At 38.3% G+C, this 19,434-nt stretch overlaps 1 protein-coding gene across 7 annotated transcripts in view; it reads left to right on the top strand.

The window, feature by feature from the left end:
* GPATCH2 (G-patch domain containing 2) overlaps positions 1-19,434 on the top strand; it is a 182,107-nt gene that overhangs the window by 46,224 nt on the left and 116,449 nt on the right. For 4 of the 7 annotated variants that reach the window (XM_021064102.1, XM_021064100.1, XM_021064098.1 and 1 more), the window contains exon 6: positions 10,155-10,214. The exons of the other annotated variants lie outside the window; for them this stretch is intronic. In XM_021064102.1, the coding sequence (XP_020919761.1) occupies positions 10,155-10,214 (60 nt within the window). The remainder of the gene's footprint in view (positions 1-10,154; positions 10,215-19,434) is intronic. 7 annotated transcript variants of the gene reach the window in all.

Here is a 19,434-nt window from a genome sequence, read left to right as displayed (position 1 = left end):
TCTGGCGTTCCAGAGAGACATTTATTGCACTCTCTCATTTTATTCTCCATATCTTTTAACCGTTTTCTCCTAGTTCCCTAGTTTCATTGCCTTTCTGTCCTGCTGTTAACTTTGTCTTATCTGCTCTTTAATTCATCTGTTTTGTTAATAGAAGCAATCTAAAGACTTGCAGTAATTAATTATGACACACTAGTAGTTTTTAATTTACTCATGCTTTATTGCATTTTACCCAAGAAGGAGTTCATAGACTCAAAAATTCTAATTTGTAATGCTTTTGTAAATGAACTTATCCGTATGTGGTATTCTTAGAATGAATGGTCTATTTCGGTAGTTTTCTGTTGTAGGAACTCTGCAATCTCAGGTGCTCCTATTAATCACAATGAAGTATATCTTATACTCAAGTATTAATTGAGAGTAAGGCTGAATAAATGACCAAGCCAGTTGTTTAGGTCACTCAAGTTCTCTCTTGCTGACTGGTTGTACTGTGACTCTTTTACATACCTGCCACCTTCTTTTGGTTTTTGATAAAACATGACATAATCTGTTGTTTTTACCTCTACAATATTTTGATGTGAAACATTCATTTTTTAGTTGTACAGTATTTTTTAAACCAATTTTAATACTGGATATTTTGCTTTTTTATTATTTTATTTTATTTTATTTTTTGTCTTTTGCCTTTTTAGGGCCACACCCGTGGCATATGGAGGTTCCCAGGGTGAGGGTCAAATCCGAGCTGTAGCTGCCGGCCTCACCACAGCCACAGCCACAGCCACAGCAACATGGGATCCAAGCCGTGTCTGCGACCTACACCACAGCTCACGGCAACGCCGGATCCTTAACCCACTGAGCGAGTCTAGGGATTGAACCCACAACCTCATGGTTACTAGTCAGGTTCGTTAACCACTGAGCCACGACGGGAACTCCATCTCCATAGATATTTTGCTTTTTTAAATGTAAAATTGTAGTGTTGCCTTTACTGTCATTTTAAAGATTGATTACCTAAATATTTTTTCCCCCTTTTACAGCTTTTTATGATGTTATTAATTGAGAAAATGTCAACAGATTTACCACGTCCAGAAAATACTCCTCTATGGGTTCTATCTTTTTATTCACAGTCATCCAAAGCATTTTGATATTATGGTATTAGGATAGCTTTAAGAAAATGTTTATGAAAATGCTTTCTAGAAATGCTTTGCACAAAATTTAAAATGCGACAGTATTGTAAGTTGCGATTTGTAATAATTTATGTAATGCTTTTCTCCCAAAGAGTGTCAAACATTGTCCGAGCAACTTTTCCACCTTGTCTTTTCTGTGGCAGTTAAAGAAAAGGAGCAGTGGGCAGTGGAACAGGAAGAGGGTGACAAGGAGGACGGGAAATATAAAAGGAAAGAAGTAGGGGAAACGGGTAGTGGTCAGTTGGAGTAATAGTGCCCCGCCCAGTGAAGGCCACCTGCCTCCGTGTCTGTGTCCAGTGTACCTCGCATGGCCTTCCTACTCCCACCTCTCAGGTGCCTCAGATACGGCTGGACGGAAGCGAAGGTGATGAGAGAATGTAGAAAAGGCAGTTTGGCCTTAAAGCTGAACAAAGAGATGCCATATTTGTAAAGGATGAATTTTTTTTTGCTTTCAGTGGTTAAACTGCTGCTCTGCCAAGCACTCCGTAGCCAGGCATGCGTGTGTGTTCACACATGTGTGCATAGACGTGTGCACGCACACACCCAGTCACGAGCCGTACTCTCCCACACACCCCCGTGGGGACTGAAAGGTCTGGAACGTTCTCTGAAAGTCTGGCTCTGTCTCGCGTATTCCTCTTGCGAATCCTCTTGTGTATTCACAGCATCGCACTTTGGACGCGGCATGAGACCAGATGGTTGTTTTAGCCCCGCCGCTAATCAACTGGGCGAACTTACGTGAGACCTTCATCCCTTTTAGCTTCAGTTCCTCCTCTAGCCTGTGTCTTCCGACTTGCCATTTATCAGGGCCTTTCTGTGCAAGGTTCTGGTGCTAAGTGTGCGTACCTCTTTCTGGTGTGCCTCTCTGGACCATGAAAGTGTGAAATCAGTGGTTCCCAAGGTGCTTTCTAACCTTGTTAACCTGAAGACCCTTTAAGACATGTGAACGATGAGGGCAAAAGAAATAGACTGTGACGGTGGACATCCTTTCCAGCAAGCCTGGAGCAGAGCTTCTTAAATTTCTTATCCAGACAAATCTTGAAGGATGGTGGCGGTGGATCTTGTTAAAATGTAAATTCTGATGCAGTGAGTCTTGGCTGAGGCTTGAGATTTTTCATTTCTTTTTTTTTTTTTCTTTAATGATTTTTATCTTTTCCATTAGAGCTGTGGTTTACATAGATTTTGCATTTCTAACAAGCTCCTAGATAAAGCTGCTGATTCTGGTCCAAGGACCATTCTTTTAAGTAGCAAAGCTTGAGAGGATAATTGGGGAAGGAAAAGATTTTGAAGGAGGATGATGAGTGAAAGAATGATTATAAAGGCGAAGTTATGTACTCATTATAAAGAAAAAAATTATAGGCAGGATGTGAGATCTCTTTGCTGTGATTTTGAGTAACTGGGAAATTTTGGCTGTCATCACATAGACTTCAGTAAATATAAACAGTTCTTCACTTTTTTGTTTGAAGCAGACTTTTTTTAGACTCTAACCTTTCCTTGCAAACTTTCAGATTTGTAAGTTGGAAGGTTGTCTTACCAGTGATCAGAATTATGATGATTAGTTTCCATTTTTTTTTTATAATGTCTGATAGGCCGTGGGTGGAGGGTGGGGATTCCCAATCGAAAGATCATTTAGATTTATGATGTGATTGACTACATTGACCTTGTGTACATACAATAAATCTATTTAAGGAGCTGAAGAAACTATCCTCGTGCTTGTCTGAGTCTGTCTTAGGTAATACGTTTCTAAGTGAAACACGTGATTGTTTTGATTGTTTCCGGTTTTGTACCTCGAAAGTGTATGTATGTAATAAGAACATTGTTTTAGCAAAAATGTACTCAAAAATGTGTATTTTATATTTTAACACGTCTTAATTTAATAGCCACCTATTACAGCTGATGGCTACCATATTGAATGACACAGTTAAAGCTTTTAACTGTATAGAAAATGACTGAGATTAGAAAGTACTTTCATTTCGTTTATTCATCTCATTTCATTTGTAAAGGTCACCATAGCTTGAGAGTTGTATATAAAAATAGGTCTTCTTATAAACAGCAGATAGGTGGTGCCCTGGTTGCAGGCTTTGATGGATTCTCAATGAAATGCAGCTTCTCTGTTACTTATAAATATGTTTCGATAAATTTTTTAAAGATTGCCTGATATGTGCCATAAAAAGTAAAAATTTTAATGGTAAAAATTTAGCATTTGGCATTCACCTTCAGGCGGTGGTTAGCCTTGATAGTGTGTCTCAACATTTAAACTCTTGATGATTTTTATGTGCTAAGTGCATAGATTTACTGCTGCAGTCTGAACATTTTTAAATTAAAATATATCTTTCATTCTGAATGTATTGATTTACACATCTCTGTGTCAATATTAAGTCAAGCGAATTTTCCAATAAGTTGAAAAGATCTGGCAGGGCAAGTGAAATTTATTAGATTTGCTAGAGGTTTTTTTTTTTTTCCTTGTCTGCGTTTGAGCATCTCTCTGCTTTTTTACTCCTGACTAGAATTTTATTTTTTTTAAATAGAGCTAAAATTTTAGTAACAGATTTTCATGCCTTCAAGTGTTTTTTGTGACTTTCCTCTTGAGTGAATCGTCATTGGAAACCTGACATTACTTACGATGTTCTTGGCATTCTGTGCTGGTGTTTTGTTTAAACAGTGTATTTCTGGTTTTTTATACTACTGTAAAATTATCGTGGTTTCACTATTATTTCATTTACAAAACTACATCATTTTCCTTTGTGTACTTTTTCATATATTTTAAGTTGAGAAGAACTCATACTTTTTAAAAAAATCAGACTTTGATGCAGAGTTACCTCAGTTCATTGGAAACAAGTTTCATGAGGGTTTAAAACTTTTAGTCATAATCCACCATAGTTGCTAAGTTTGCACATGAATAGTTACTTTTTGATATTATATATGGAAACTTTGTTTATATGTTTTGGCTCACCGAGCATATCAGTTATCATGTTCTTATTCGCACACTAAGAAGCCAAAAACTGGTGGCGTCAACTGATGATCAATCCAAGTTCACTGATTTATTCATTAAATTATGTTTGACATAGATATTTTAGACTGGCATAAACATATATCTATTATATACCATCTAAAGTTGACTTGAAGACAAAGGCTGTAATGAATATATTTAATATCAAATAAGTGAATTGTGTGATAAGGGGAAGGGAACAGTGTTATTCAGTCAGTAAAATCAGTAGAAATGGGTAAAAACTTGGAAACTTTAACCAGGACTTAGTGAAGTGCTGTGGAGGAAATAATTCTTTTTTAAAAAGCACTGAACTATTTCTGTGTCTCAATGGTATTATTTGCAGTTTAGGCTGGTACCACCATTAAATCGTATCTGCCCAGTGCTTTCTGATTTTTTTTATTTCAGTTTCTGGGTAGAGGGGGGTTGTGGTGTAAAGTAAAACCAGCCTTTTTATAGTACTTTGGCATTGCCAACCAGTACTTTTATGAGCTCCTGACTTTGACCACGTAGCATCTGAGGAATTCCAAATCACCATGTAACAAAACTGAATTTTATCTGTAGTCGAAATACCTGGCTGAGGTCAGTAGAAATACAGAGCTCACATCTTATAATAGCAGCAACTAACAGCAGTCGAATACTGTCCTAAGTTTTTACAGGAGCACGCTCGTTTAATCCTCGTAATAACCATATGACATGGGTGTTGTATCTCAGGTTTACAGATGAAGAAATTAAGCCATAGATTAAGTAATTTTCTCAAGGTCATATTATAGTAGACTTGAAACTAGGTTTCTCTGAAGCCAAAGATCATACTCCTAAGTATTACACTATACTGCCTCCTTGTGCAGTAAAAGTGTGTGGGTTTTATAATCAATTGAATTGCATTATCCTTACTTTTTAAAAGAAGGTACAGCTTTCAAAATATGTTTGGGGGATTTTCTACCTTAAAATATTAGCAAATTAAAAAAAAATCTTTAATCTTTTCAGGGATCCTTTCATAGACAGGTGTGGGTTTCTGTTAAATCTTTGCTAAGCTGTTGAATATATACTTGTTTAAAATAGTACCTGATGTCAAAGTATTTGTGCATTATCCAGTTAGCAAACATAATAATTTGTATTTTGTCGGGCATGGTATGAGCAGAAATTAATCTACACTGCACATTCCTATTTTTGAATTTTTTTTTAAACTTTTTGCAGCAGAAACAAAACAGTGCTAAAAATCCGAACTATGATCACCGCTGCTCGTGATACATTCAGTCATCTGCTTAATCCTTATCCCCCTCGCATTGTCAATACCCATCTAATTCCACTTTAACAACAGTAATTGGCTGATGGAGTAGAAGATATAGATTTGTTTTCTTGATGACTCCTTGACTTTTTTTTCCTCTGGTAATACTAATAGAATTCCAAATCCGTACTGGTGCGATCATGTCATGAGCAGGTCACCAGTCATGTCAAGGTCCTATTGGAAACCTCATAGCCAACATCTTAATTTAGACTTAGCTATCTTTTTCCCTTGTATGTGCAATTGTAAGCAATTTTTTCAGGTCTCTCCATTATAACAGAATTCATTTAGTTCAAAGGGGGATAGTTCTGCATGTGAATTACATGGCCGGCTACAATGGAGTCAAGAGAATTATCTAAAAACCTAGGAGCCTCATCAGCATGTTCATGGACATAGGTTTCTTTTTTAAAGTCACATAGCTTGAACACGAGTAGGAAAAGTCTTACCCATTTCCTTTTTGCAATCAGTATTTTATAATATTGTATAGTTTGCAGTGATGAAACCTGGATGATTGAGCAATATTAGGCCCCAGGAACGTATATTTTCACTTTAAATAGATTATTGAATTATTACCAGCCAGTTTGTCATCACGGTTCCAGTTACCACGTGACAGGAGCAATATGTATTCATAACTAGAAAATGCATTTTTAAATTATTAAACTACTTTGATTTGGGCAGATAGGAGGTATATAATCAAGCAAAAGTGTTCCAAATATTGCCGCATATAAATGTGTGTATGTGTACACATGTGTGTATGTAGGTAGATGCCTTTTGTACATTTCTCTTTTCTCTGCTCGTAACATTGATTAATAAGCATATTCCTATCAACTGTACTATTTTTGTACATACTTGCTGTGTTTTGGAGAGTAATAGACAATAATAACCAGAAGCCGGGTTTCAATTTTTTTTAAAAATTGAAATTTTGAAAAAAACCATGAACTAATATAGGAACAATGGGTTAAAAATTAAGAAACCATTAGCTTATAAGAGGTGTAGAAATGGATTTCTAAGGACTTAAGGCGATCTGATTATTCTAAAATTGAAGGCAATCTGATTATTCTAAAATACTTCAAAATTTTACATTTTAGAATTAGTTTGTATGTCCTTTTTTTGAAATCTAGAGAGAGCAGATCTTGACACTGATTTTTGTTTGTTTGTTTGTTATTCTCCAAGCACAGAGATTGTACACATCCAGGAGCGAGGCTTTATTATCATACTAATAGGTTTCTGGGACTTCCATGTATTTGTTTGGAAGGCCAAAGCAATCAAATTGGAAGCACATAAAGAATCAGTAACAGTTTTCTCATGTTGTGATGCATTGATTTTTTTTTTCTTTTTTTTTTAACGTCAGTTATATTTTAAATCTCGGCCACCTGGATTTTGACCAATAGGTCCCAATTTTATTTTGGTTAAGTAAACTTACCTAGTTTTGCCTTTTTCTTAATGTCATCTGATACATTTTAAAACATAACGGATAAAACCAGGTGATTGGTTTTCTTTTTAAGGCAATGATTGAATATGCTAATTTTGAGAGGATTTTTACGACATTCTTATGGTTGCCTCATATACTTATGATAACTAAGTTACATCCTTTTTCCAGAGCTGGGGAAAACAAAACAAAACAACAACAACAACTAAATAACCCCGTACCTTGTCACTGAAAGAAGAATAGACCATGAGTCACATCTGAGGTCTCATCTCAGCTTTGCAAAAATCAAATGCTGTGACTTTGGGCAAGACAGTTAAGCATTTTCTATCTTTGTTGCCTCCTGTGTGTGAATCAAGAAGCCTTATGGACTTTGTTCTTTCTTTCTTTTTTTTCTTTTTACACGTATAAATGTTATGATCCTAAGTGCAAAAGTTACCATAGGCCTGGTCACTCCGCAGACCTTGAAAAAAAAGGAAGTATCAGACTCTCAAACCTGTGTGTAAGTTTATCGAGAATTAAGGAGACAAAATGATCGTTTACATTTCAAGTATGTGTATATGGGATTGAATTTTATATTTACCTTGTCTCTGAATTTGATCTTGAGTTTTTGCCTTCCTTTGTATATTGCTAGATAAAAGTATACTCTTTGGAGCACAAAAAAACCTGTCACTGATTGAAGTGAGTAATCTGGGACACTTTACTTAACATCTCTGCTTTCACAAATGGAGATAATAATGTATACCTTAAAATGTTTATGGGAGAGGAGAAATCGAATGAACACATCACAAGTGAAGTACCTAGCCGCATCACCGGCCCATCAGAGATGCTCAGAAATGGTTTTTTCTTTGGTTGCTTTGTCTCACTCAGATAAGTTACAGCAAGGCAGCTCTCCACAGGCCGATAAACTGTCCAGAAATGACATGCAGTCACTAGATGTCATTACACAAGCATCAGCAGAAGGGCACTTCCTGGCCTTGAAGAGGCTGGGAGCTCTGGGCTCCAAGTCTACTCTGTCAGCTCCAGGCTCTCCCTGTGGCACTTAATGGGTTTCTTGGTTTCCATCTGCATTTCCATGGCAGCTGTGGGGCACTGTCTGGGAGGGGGCTTCTGGGAATGTGGACCACGGAGAAAGTAAGACCATTGTAACTGAGTGTGTCGAAGTGTTTAAAAGGCACACTCTGTACCAGTACCCTTCAAAAGACTTTTTCTTGGTCACCGTACCTCTCTTTTTGTCCATTTTCCAACATTCGAGACACTCTCAAATCTAAGAAGTATTTCGGTGATGCCTACTTCTAAGAATAATCAGGATTTGTCTTAATATCCAAGCAGTGGTGCCTACCCTGGATCTATGTGCAGACTGCATTTACTTCTTTTCTTTTTAAAAAATCATCTCTTCAGGTATCATTTTGGCGAAAAGCGAATCATTCTCATGTTCTCTGCACAATAATTAAGTAAACATATTTAGCTAAGTCATTAATTGAGCTTTACCTATAACTTGGTCTGTGAGCGTTCGCATCAGGCCATTACCATTATTTGAACATATTTCTGTAATATAATTAACAGCCAGGATAGGTTGATTCTGAAAAGGACGTTTAGCAGTTTTGACACTGAGAATTAATTATAAGAGGGAAGACAAGATTTGTGCTCCAGCTAGAATTAACTAGCAGTTCAAAACATAAGCAGTCACCTTGGGCTCTTATAACAAAAAATGACACTCCTTTTCTTAATATCTAGCTTGTAAAGTTTGTTTAGACAGCTCCTCTGCTTGTCAGCTCTTTTTTTTTTTTCTGTTTAATTAAATTTAGAAAATAGCTCTTGCTTCGCTTTGGCCACTCCAAAGTTCATGTTTGTTGAATTAAAAAAAGGAAAAAATCACATTTTATGGGTGTTTGTGTTTCAATGGTTCAGATACTTATCAGAGGTCACTTATTCTAGAAGGAAGAAGGATGACATTCAACTTAACATTTCCTCCCAATTTTAAAGAATATCTCTTTAATTAAAGAGCTTGAAAACCATAGTAGTTGTTTGCAAGGAATGGCTCCCATAAAATGCTGGCACTGTATTTTGTTGATTTTTTTTTTTTCCAAGTGACCACAATTATTTTAATGCTTTTAATGCAACTTTTCTCATTTTACAACAACAAAGACCCTCTTCAGATACCTTCCATTGGTTAATCCAAGAACCACTGTGATAGTGGGGTTAATTTGGAGCACAAAGAGCTATTGGAGGGTACACAGAGGGCATCTGTTGGATAAGCTTTCAATATGATGTGAGTGATAACAGATCTGCCGCTTGTGCAAAAGACAAGTAATCTCTTACAGTATTTGACTTTAAAAAGTGTCATTTTATTTGTTTAAAAAGCATATTTTAGTTGAGTGGGTCCTGAACTTTAGTATCAGACTGCCTTTCTTCTTGCACTGTTCTGTCTCTCAGGATTTCTGGATTTTGTATTAATGTTATCTTACATAGACACAAAATTGCATTGGAATTTTATTTTGATAAAGATGTGTGAACACTCTGTTTGCTCTTTTCTTCTCACTTTTCATCATTACTCCTCCTCTCCCCAAGGAAAGTAGCTGTTCTCTCTTATATGTGTGGCCATATCCATACCCATATGTTCCCATATGTTGGGGAATCCATATCCAGGTCTCAGCAAGACCATCTCAGACTAATTAAATCAGAACTTCTGGTATTTTTTTTTTTTTAAGTGTTGGGTGATTTAAATGTAGGTAGATTGAGAGAACTGTAGGAAAAAGAATCAGGAAGACCTGTGATTCAGTTCTGGCTTTGAACGTATTTGCTTTGAGACCTCGGGCAAGTTTGTTTTAGTGTTTAGCAGGATGCTGCTTTTTCGGTGGGCTTCTTGTGCAAGGATTCTGGAACATGTGGCATAATGGTTGTTGGGTGTTTACCAGCTGCCCATGAAGCCTGGACACATAGATGACGTGACGTGTCTTCTTGGGAACATTATGTGCATTTGCCTTTGTGTCTAGACTTCAGGGAAACTGTAGATGATGAGACGAACTTTCAAGTATCGCTTTTGTTTTGCTCTGCTCCAGAAATGTATTATTTATTGATTGATGTTTAAATTGTATCGGAGTATAGTTGATTTACAATGTTGTATTAGCTTCAGGTACACAGCACATAAATCAGTTATACCTATACATGTATCCATTCTTTTTTCCCATATAAGTTCCTACCGAATATTGAGTAGACTTCCCTGTGGACATTTTGTTTTGTTTTGATCTCTTCCTTACAGTGACCTGCAATCTGTCTTTTCAGTGTGATTGGTCCTTGTTTCACCTTCAGGGATTGCACAGAAGGAGGTCACAAGACCTAAATGTAAGTTCCAATTCTTCTACTCACCATCTGTATAACCTCTCTAAGCCTCAGTTTTTCCCCTGTAAGGTGGTGTAAAGATACTAGGTCAATGAAAGGGAGCAAGAGTTGCCACATGGTCATCCCACAAAGACTTGGGACCATTTTATATCTTTATCTTTTTCTTTCTAGGTCACCTCATTTCTTTCTGGCTATTTTTCACATTTGCCCAAACTCTTTCACTTTCCTGGTCTGTGTTGAATTCGCATGAATGTTAATGTCCTGCAAAGTGGTGCTCAGAGGTCAAACACCACTGGATTCATGACTTTTTGCCTTTCTTTTTCTCTGCAAATGGGAACACGAATTAACTTTAAAACGACCTAAAAATGCTCCATTTGGGGGCAGGGCTGAAGAGGAAGTCTGTCACATCAGGCTAACATTTTACTGAGCATATCTTGAATTTACAACTAAATGCTCTTAGTTATACAAACTTCTGTAAAGGTAGAAATCTTCCATTTTCTCTCGAGCAGTGAGAGCGAGAGTGTGTGTGTGTGTGTGTGTGTGTGTGTGTGTGTGTGAAGGTCACTGCACAACACACTCTCTCTCTTCTGTCACCTAGTGGGGGTTCATATCATTAAGTTTAAGAAACGGGCTTCCTATTTTTTTCATTCCAGTACTTTGGTTATAATAACGTTGGCTGAACAGAAAGAACGAAGAACGCCTGCCCTAGAAACTTCTGTGCAAATTTACTCCCATCATCTATTAATCCGTTTCCTTAAGATTGCCTAACTCTGATTCCACCTCGCTGAGCTCTTCACCAGCCTTAGTTCACTCTTTGTGCAAAAAATGGTGCTTAAAGACTTCGTGAGACATCCTCGTGAAGTTATAAGGTACCATATTTTTACCATCTTCCTCTCAGAATAGTAACCTTGCCACTGAGATAAATGCCGCTCTCGCAGCAAGACTGACTCCCTCCCAGTGAACTTCTGTTAGCTCCTCGTGATTATTGTCTTCTTTCGAGTTCCTCATAAATTCTTTGTTTCCTAACATGATACAGAATTTTACCTCCACCTCTCATCACTTTGTTGATTATTAGTTTGTAAACCTCCTGACATTTTATAGGTACAAAGAAAATGCAATTCCAGGATCCTACCAGAGATATTTGAATATTTATATGAGCCTGGCGATTTGAACTAATTTAAAAACAGTAAACGTTTTCTTCTCTGTCTTGGACTGCGGGTATCGGTAGAAGGATTTAGAGCAGAAGTGGCATTTGAGCTGGGGAAGGGAACAGCTAAGAACACTCATTTCCCTTTCAAGTACCTGTTCTGAGCTCTCTTTGTCATCCCATTTATTGCTCAAAATACCTTTTCAAGGTAAATATTGCGACCTCTCAATTTACTGATGAAAGTGAGGCTAGAGAGACTCAATAATTTACCCCAAAATCACATCACTAGTTAAGTTCCAGGCACAAGATCTAAACTTAAAGCTACCTGCTTCCAGAGCTTAGGTCCTTTCTCTCACACTGTCCTGATGTTGGAACTCAGCATGTTTCTTTTGTAGCTTTTCCTTTATCTTCCCCATGTGATATAACCTTATTGCTTTGCCCAGAAGTTCCTATGATTCCTTCACTATCTTTTGTCTCTTTGCACACTTATTAATATGCAACCACAACTCTTTGAAACTAAGCATTTGTTTCACATAAGTGGTTTTCCCAGTACAGAGTACATCGTGCTGGGCAGAGTATGTCTGTTAAGATACGATAGTGAGTAACATACGCACCTCGAAATTGGACAGATTTTGGCTCCAATGAGTGAACCGATCTTGAACAAGTTTTGTAACCTTTGTAATTCGATTTTTATGTATAAAGTAAGTTTGTTGTAAAGATTGAATTACATAGCGTGTCATGAAGTACCTGGAACATTTTTAGTAAAGTGCCTGCCGCATGATAGGTCCTCGATAAATTATACTTTCATTGAAATGTCAAAAGATTACACTGATTTTAGCATTCGCTTAATTATTCTCCCGGTAACCTCTGAAACACCCAGAGACTTATTTAGGTCTTTTGTACTTGCTTAATTGTCACGAACATGCCACTCTACTGTATATTACTGATTGTTCTCATCTAAATGTGACTTTCATGTTTTGAAAAGGATATTGTTAATTTTAACAATAACTCTGCCCTCCCAAAGACACAGCCAAAGGGTAGGGTTACCAGAATCTTTCCCCGATGTTAATCTGAGGCATCGGTGACTGTTCTTTAGGTACCTTAGCTATCAATGCATCCCATTGCCCAATCTTGTCCTACTTTGTAAGACACTTTGTCTAAAATCATACTGACATTAAATTACTTCTAAAGTATGATTTCTATCCACTGGCCAGGCAGCGCTAGAGACAAATAGAAGGGGAGTTCCTGTCATGACCCAGTGGTTAACGAACCCAACTAGGAACCATGAGGTTTCGGGTTCATTCCCTGGCCTCGCTCAGTGGGTTAGGGATCCAGTGTTGCCGTGAGCTGTGGTGTAGGTCACAGATGCTGTGGCTCTGGCGTAGGCTGGCGGCTACAGCTCCGATTCGACCCCTAGCCTGGGAACCTCCATATGCCGTGGGTGTGGCCCTAGAAAAGACAAAAAAAAAAAGGAGAAAGAAAAGAAACAAATGGGAAAGAATGTAAAAATGGAATGTTCTTAGTCAACCTTTGTTGGTTCTTACTGATTGCCTTTTGCTGGAGGCCATGCAGAGAAGGAAGGCAGGAGGAGAATGTTTCCTAATATCACGTATATATGGAATTGAATATAGGGCACAAATGAACCTGTCTACAGAAAAGAAACAAACTCATGGACGTGGAAAGCAGACTTGTAGTTGCCAAGGGGGAAGGGGAGGGAGCAGGAGGAACAGGGAGTCTGGGGTTCATGGATGCAAATGGATGAGCAGTGAGGTCCTGCTGTACAGCACAGGAAACTACATCCGGTCACTTGTGATGGAACATGACGGAGGAGAATGTGAGAAAAAAGTATGTATATAGATGTATAACCGGGTCACTTTGCTGTGCAGCAGAAATTGACACACAACATTGTAAATCAACTATGATTTTAAAAAAAAAAAAATTTTAAGCCAAAAGGCTTATATCAGTTTATCCATATTTACCAAATAAATCTGTTTCATCAGTTCAGCATTGCCCGTGGACATTTCTCCTGCATTACGTATGTATGTTCACAAAGCAAATTGGATGTAACAGACTGTTATTTGAACTGAAGCAGCTAAGGTAAGGTGCTTACACCACATACATCACAATTGCATTGTTTTAGTGGCTTTGTACTTCACCATAGATGATAAGAAAATGTATAAAGTACTGCATTAATGATAATGCTGATCATGAATTGGTAAAGAAAGGCCAACACTCTCACTCGAAAGCTAGGTATAATTAAAGAGCCGTATTTTCCGAGTGGTGACTAAATTTTATAGTTCTACACTCATAGCCATAAGAAACCTTTTAGTATTTAACTATTTGCCTGAAAATAGCTATGTTATTGTGAGTCTAAAAGTAATCCTCCAACCACATTTTCCAGTGAAACAATTGTCTTAATGACATTTTAATAATTGTGAAGTTTCTTAGGTGCGAAACTCCTACTACAATAGCAAAACAGTCTATTTCCTATTTTAACTGTCCACTATATTAAATGCAAATATAGTATATCAGTGTTTTTATCGTCTGTTTTGATTACACACTTTAAAGGTAAATCACATTCCTTCTTTAAACACTCATTTAAATATCACTTTTGGATGCATCCCTTTCTTGATCTTTTCAAAAGTAATCAAACTGGTTAAATGGGTAATGAAAGAAGGCAAATGGAAGACTATTTTCCCAAATCTTTCACTGGAAATTGGATGATGGATGAAGTAACTTTTCGTATCATGGTTATGATACCCCTTCCTGTTCCTTGCCCAAGTATTGATTTGTGTTCCTTATATCTAATAAGTATATTTCATCTTTGTGTGTAGTTTCCTACTGCAGTACACAGAGTACCAGTACATATTGTAATGGTAATGTACACTCAGTTTTTGACCTCATGAGGGGAGAACATCTTACAGATTAAGCATTTTATCCTCCTCACCGCAGTTGGGTGAATGTATGATTGGTATGGCCAAGAGAGCACACATAGAAAATACGACTTTCCATTGTCTTTATTTTGTACCTTTTTCTCCATATTTGAATTATTGGAGCCACGGTTGGATGCCTGTTAGTCAAATATATAACAATTTGTCTGTATTGACAAGAACTCTTCTAAAATCCTTTCGTAAGAACCAGCAAGATGTGGGTTCTTTCATCTTCTGTTGCTTAGCCTCGCTTTCACTAGGGATGTAAGCCTGGTTAGACCATACAGTAAAGCATAGACTTTTTTTTTTTTTTTTTTGGTACATCTCCTCTGTACCAAAATTAATTAATTTCTTAATTAATTAATTTAATTTCTTAAATTAAATTAATTTCTTAAAACAGTTGAGAGTGTGGAGATGTTGATGAATTATCATAATGATTCCAGAAAAAAGCGGGGAACGAATACATCATGGACACCTATTTGCTAGTTTTATAAGGTTAAAAGTAACCATTTAGCAATGAAATTTTTGTATGAAGTGTAAATATATGTAGCCTTTTCTTCCTAATACTTCACAGTATCAAATAATGTTTGTTTTCCACAGCTACTTTTGCTAAATAACTTTTGTGATTAAATGAAAAAAAACTCTTGAAAGTACTCTTTTTCTCCTCAGGAATTTCCTTGAATTTCGTGCAGAGTAGTGACCGTTTATTTTTAAAAACTGAAAGTCTCTGTTTTGGCATACTTATATATATTCACTTACATGGAGTTAAATTTTATTATTTTTTCCTGCTAACTTAATCTTAATAAGCGCAGTTAACTTTGCGTGGTCGAATGTTTGAAGCTCGGGTTTATCTTCTTAGACTAAAGCCATTCTAGGGGACTTGAGGGTCCTTAGGACTTTGGGGGCCTCTTGAATTGTCGGTAGTGCGTTATTCAGTGTGTGAAATCTCAAATAATATATTAGTCGTCAAATTAGCGTTACCTTTTAGAGAGGAACGTACGATTCAACGACAGGCCTGTTCCTGACACTGCAGTTCCTGTTTCCCCTGCGTCTGACCCTCCCCTTCCACCTTCCTCTCCTCCTTTCTAAGAAAGTGTCCTCAACCGTGCCCACTTTTAGGGGCGCAGAGTAGCTCTTAAATTCAAGCTAAGGGAAACGTGGAAAGGAAAATAAGAGATGACAGCGTCGTCTGTTTAGGCTGTTAGATATATAAACTTCACTTATGTAGCCGGCACCTTAAAAAACACATTTCTCTCCTAAAGTGTCTTTAGAAAATACATCCATGACGGACTGGCTGAGTGTGCCCAGGTTAGAACTTGGCTGTGTCTGTCCCTTTCCTGATTTTTCTTTCTGAAAAGTGAAAACAACTCTGGATCGCTTGTAGGCATAGGGCGTTGCACGTCCTTGCTGGGTGAACACAGATGCACGTCATGTATTAATTGGCGGTGAAGAAAGGTTGTAGCTGACATGACAAACACGGGACGTTCTGCGGCATTTGAATCCACTTTCAAAGAGTTGCTGGAAAGGCAGCATTGCCTCAGTGATGTCATGTGTGGAGTTGAACAGAGTATTTGCTGCGCTGGAGAAAACTAATGGAAACATTCACTTGGGGTAAGACAAATGGTATTAAATGAGAAAACACACCATGAATTGCAAATGGGGCTGAGTTAATTTGTTGCTACAGTAGTGTTGCCCTACTGTTAAATGAAGGCTGTGTAATTATCTTGCTGGCAGAGATAATGTCAAAACCTCATTTCTCCTTACATGCCTCGTTTTTACATGAGGGCTAATTGAGCTGCAAGGTGACAACTGATTATATATGGTCCTCTTGCTCAATTTGCAAATCATGTTACCCTTTTTTGAAGTAAGGATTTTTATCAGACCTCGAGTGAGGTAGTAAAGAAACTTTTTGAACGGTTTGAGTGATTTGCAACATTCTTGTCCATCTGGAAATTGTTTTGGAATAAATTATCCTTTTATAGATATTCCTTTAAAACGTTCTCGTGACTCTTCTGACGCATGTATATACCGTAGGTAGAGGAGCGAGCCACACTCACTATTAAAAAACTCTTTTTATTTTGTCGAACAAATTCAAAAAAAAAAAAACACACTTTTTATTTTGTAGAACCTTACAGTTCTGTTCAGTCAAAATGTATTTGTTTTCTACTTCTTTAATTTACAAAAATTTAGGCTTTTTTTAGGCATTGAAAATTCAATGTCAGACGTTCAAATAATAGAGAAAAAGTACTTTGTTCATCCGTCCATTGAATTAAATGTCTTTTTTTTTTCTTTTTTGGATAATAAGACTGTACTCATTAGCCTGTAAGCCTTTTCTGTCTCACTACCACGGTAGGTCTTAGTAGAAAGAAAGTCTTATTAACTGCAACTCCACCCAGGAGGCAGCATGTCATACAGTAAAATTTTCTGTTTGCTAAAAATCGGAAGGTTGAACAGTATAACTAGTTTTTGTGCTTGTTGATGTTCCTGCATGTACACTAGACACGATTCATTATCTCCGGAAAAGACTAAGTGGCCGAACAGCTGTAGTTGGAATAAATGGACACGTCTTCACTCTGTTGGAGACTCTCCGGGCTTAGTGTGAAATCCCGAAAACGAATTCCAGCTGAGATTATTAAACACAAATAGCAGGAAGGGGCGTCTTCAGTTCTTGTGGACTAGCTTGCGTTTGACAGTAAAGAGTCAGATGAGTTTGGAAGCTCTTTGGAATCTAAAGGTTGACTGGAACTCGGTGGGAACCCCAGAGCAACTTAGCACCTGGCCTAGGGTATTACCAAGAAAAGCAGTGACAGCAAAAGCTTAATAAGAAGTGAAAATGGTGTGTTGCAAAATGTTTTAGAGTACTTTTACAGTTTTCAAAGTTTACTGCCAGAAAACAGCAGGAGGAGTAGCTGACCTGCAACCGTCTCCTTACTTGCTAAGCATCTCAGTTGATCTTTACGGGTGATGTGTGCAATACATAATATCGCCCGTTTTTAACACATGAAGAAGCTGGAGTACGCAGAGACTAAGTGGCTTCTTCAGGATCACGCTGCCAGTGGGTGACTCACTTGATACTCATCAGCCGCTGCAGCTGGGGCATGTACGTCCATCTAAGTGGGAGGTCCGTGAGTGGAACAACTAGTTCCAGGTTAAACAGCTAGCAAATGCAGAGCTGGGGTTCACAGACCAGTCTTTTGGCTCGAAGTCTGTTACTGTGGCTCTTGTCTTTGCTATTTTCCATTGCTGTTCAGAAGACCAGGCCTTATGTTTTCTTGATCAGGGTTTTTCTGTCCTAGTAGTTTTCCACCTGTTCTGCGGAGCCCATGGCTCCCCTCGGTGCCTCGGGCCTAGCGTCTGTGCCAGGAAGTGGTGAAGAGGATAGGAAGCCAGCCTGCTGTCAGTCATCGTAATTCATTCAGCCCGAGGGTTCTGCGCAAGAATTTATTGGGAAAGTTTCCACTGCCTGAAAAGTTATAAAATGAGCTCTTGCTCCATGTACTATTTTTGCTGGAACTCTGTACCAGCGGATGAAGTTAATATGAAAACATATACATGTATATTTAATTATATTTCACACATATGAAATATAATTAAATGTATGTATATGTTATATATTTATATTTAATATATACAAAAAATTTTTAAGCGGGATCCTGGGTGCCACTTTGCAGTTTTATTTCTATACTTTTGGCCCCTCCCTCAACACTGGAGCCCCTGTCAGTCACTGCAGATTGCTGCAAGTTGAGATTGACTCCTGGGGTGCCAGGGTGGCCGTCATTTTCCTGTACCCTGGTGCCTGGGAGTAAAGGGGGGAATAGGTATATGCACGGGGTGGGGAAGGGTGTCAGCGTGCCTGAGAGAAGAGGTACATTCTTTTGTGAAATTCCAGTGTACCTGCTTGAAGAAACTCAAACCAGAAACAGTTCTCAAGAGAAGGGAGTTAACATTCTGTCCTTAAGAGCTTGGCACTGCCCAGAAAAGATCCTCTGGATCAGCTCAAAAGCAAAGCAGGAATTCCCGTTGTGACTCAGTGGGTTAATGAACCTGACTAGTATCCACGGGAATGTGGGTTTGATCCCTGGCCTCTCTCAGTGGGTTAAGGATCTGGCATTGCCGTGAGCTGTGGTGTAGGCCAGCAGCTGCAGCTCCGATTGGACCCATAGCCTGGAACCTCCATATTGCTGCAGATGCGGCCCTAAAGTGACAAAAGAAAAAAAAAAAAAAGCAAAGAAAATACATATCCATATGCTGAAGAGCAGGGGTGACTGTGAGCTGACACCCCGTGTGTTGTCACTCTGCTTTATCTCCTGTGCTCATCAGGGCTGAGAATAACTATGATCCACTCTATGGGTGCTTAGTTTGTAGGTGGGCCCACTCAGACTTTCAGCGAGCCTTCTGGATAACGGCAGTGACCTCAGCAAAAACTGGGGAAAAGACCGTTGGCAGGAGAGGAAATAAATACCGATCTGTGAAGATCCAGTTTTGAAAATGAACTTGGCACAGATCACAATTTGAAAAGAGTAATGGGATTACCTTCCGCAGGTAAAAAAATAAGAGAAGGAGCTTTAGCGGAAGCAATCTGGTGGACTTGCATGAAATGCATTAAATATATTACATGCACACCAGTGGCACATGTCATCGTAAATCTTCCCACTGCTTGAAGTGCCACAGGTTTTCCAGTTTTTTCCTCTCCAAATTTAATTTTATCATCATGACTGCTGTGCATATGTCTTTAGATACCCCTTTTCTTCGTTCTAATGACAGCAGAGCAGTGGTGTTTGTGATTATTTTGTTACGTTTTGTAGCAGATGCAGTTATTTGCCCCCATGTCGAGTTGTAATTTTCAATGTCTGGTTTGATTCTGCCTATAAGGAAAAAGATCAAGAATATTGCAGAAATGGCTTTGAAGGAGTTCCCATTGTGGCTCCGTGGTTAACGAATCTGACTAGGAACATGACGTTGCGGGTTCAATCCCTGGCCTCACTCAGTGGTTTAAGGATCTGGCGTTGCCATGAGCGGTGGTGTAGGTCACAGATGCAGCTTGGATCTGGCGTTGCTGTAGCTGTGGCGCAGGCTGGTGACTCCAGCTCCAATTAGGCCCCTAGCCTGGGACCCTCCATATGCCACTGGTGTAGCCCTAGAAAAG

Source organism: Sus scrofa, chromosome 10, assembly GCF_000003025.6.
Source record: "Sus scrofa isolate TJ Tabasco breed Duroc chromosome 10, Sscrofa11.1, whole genome shotgun sequence".
In the NCBI taxonomy this organism is placed as follows: domain Eukaryota; kingdom Metazoa; phylum Chordata; class Mammalia; order Artiodactyla; family Suidae; genus Sus; species Sus scrofa.
This window is presented reverse-complemented; position numbering and strand designations above follow the sequence as displayed.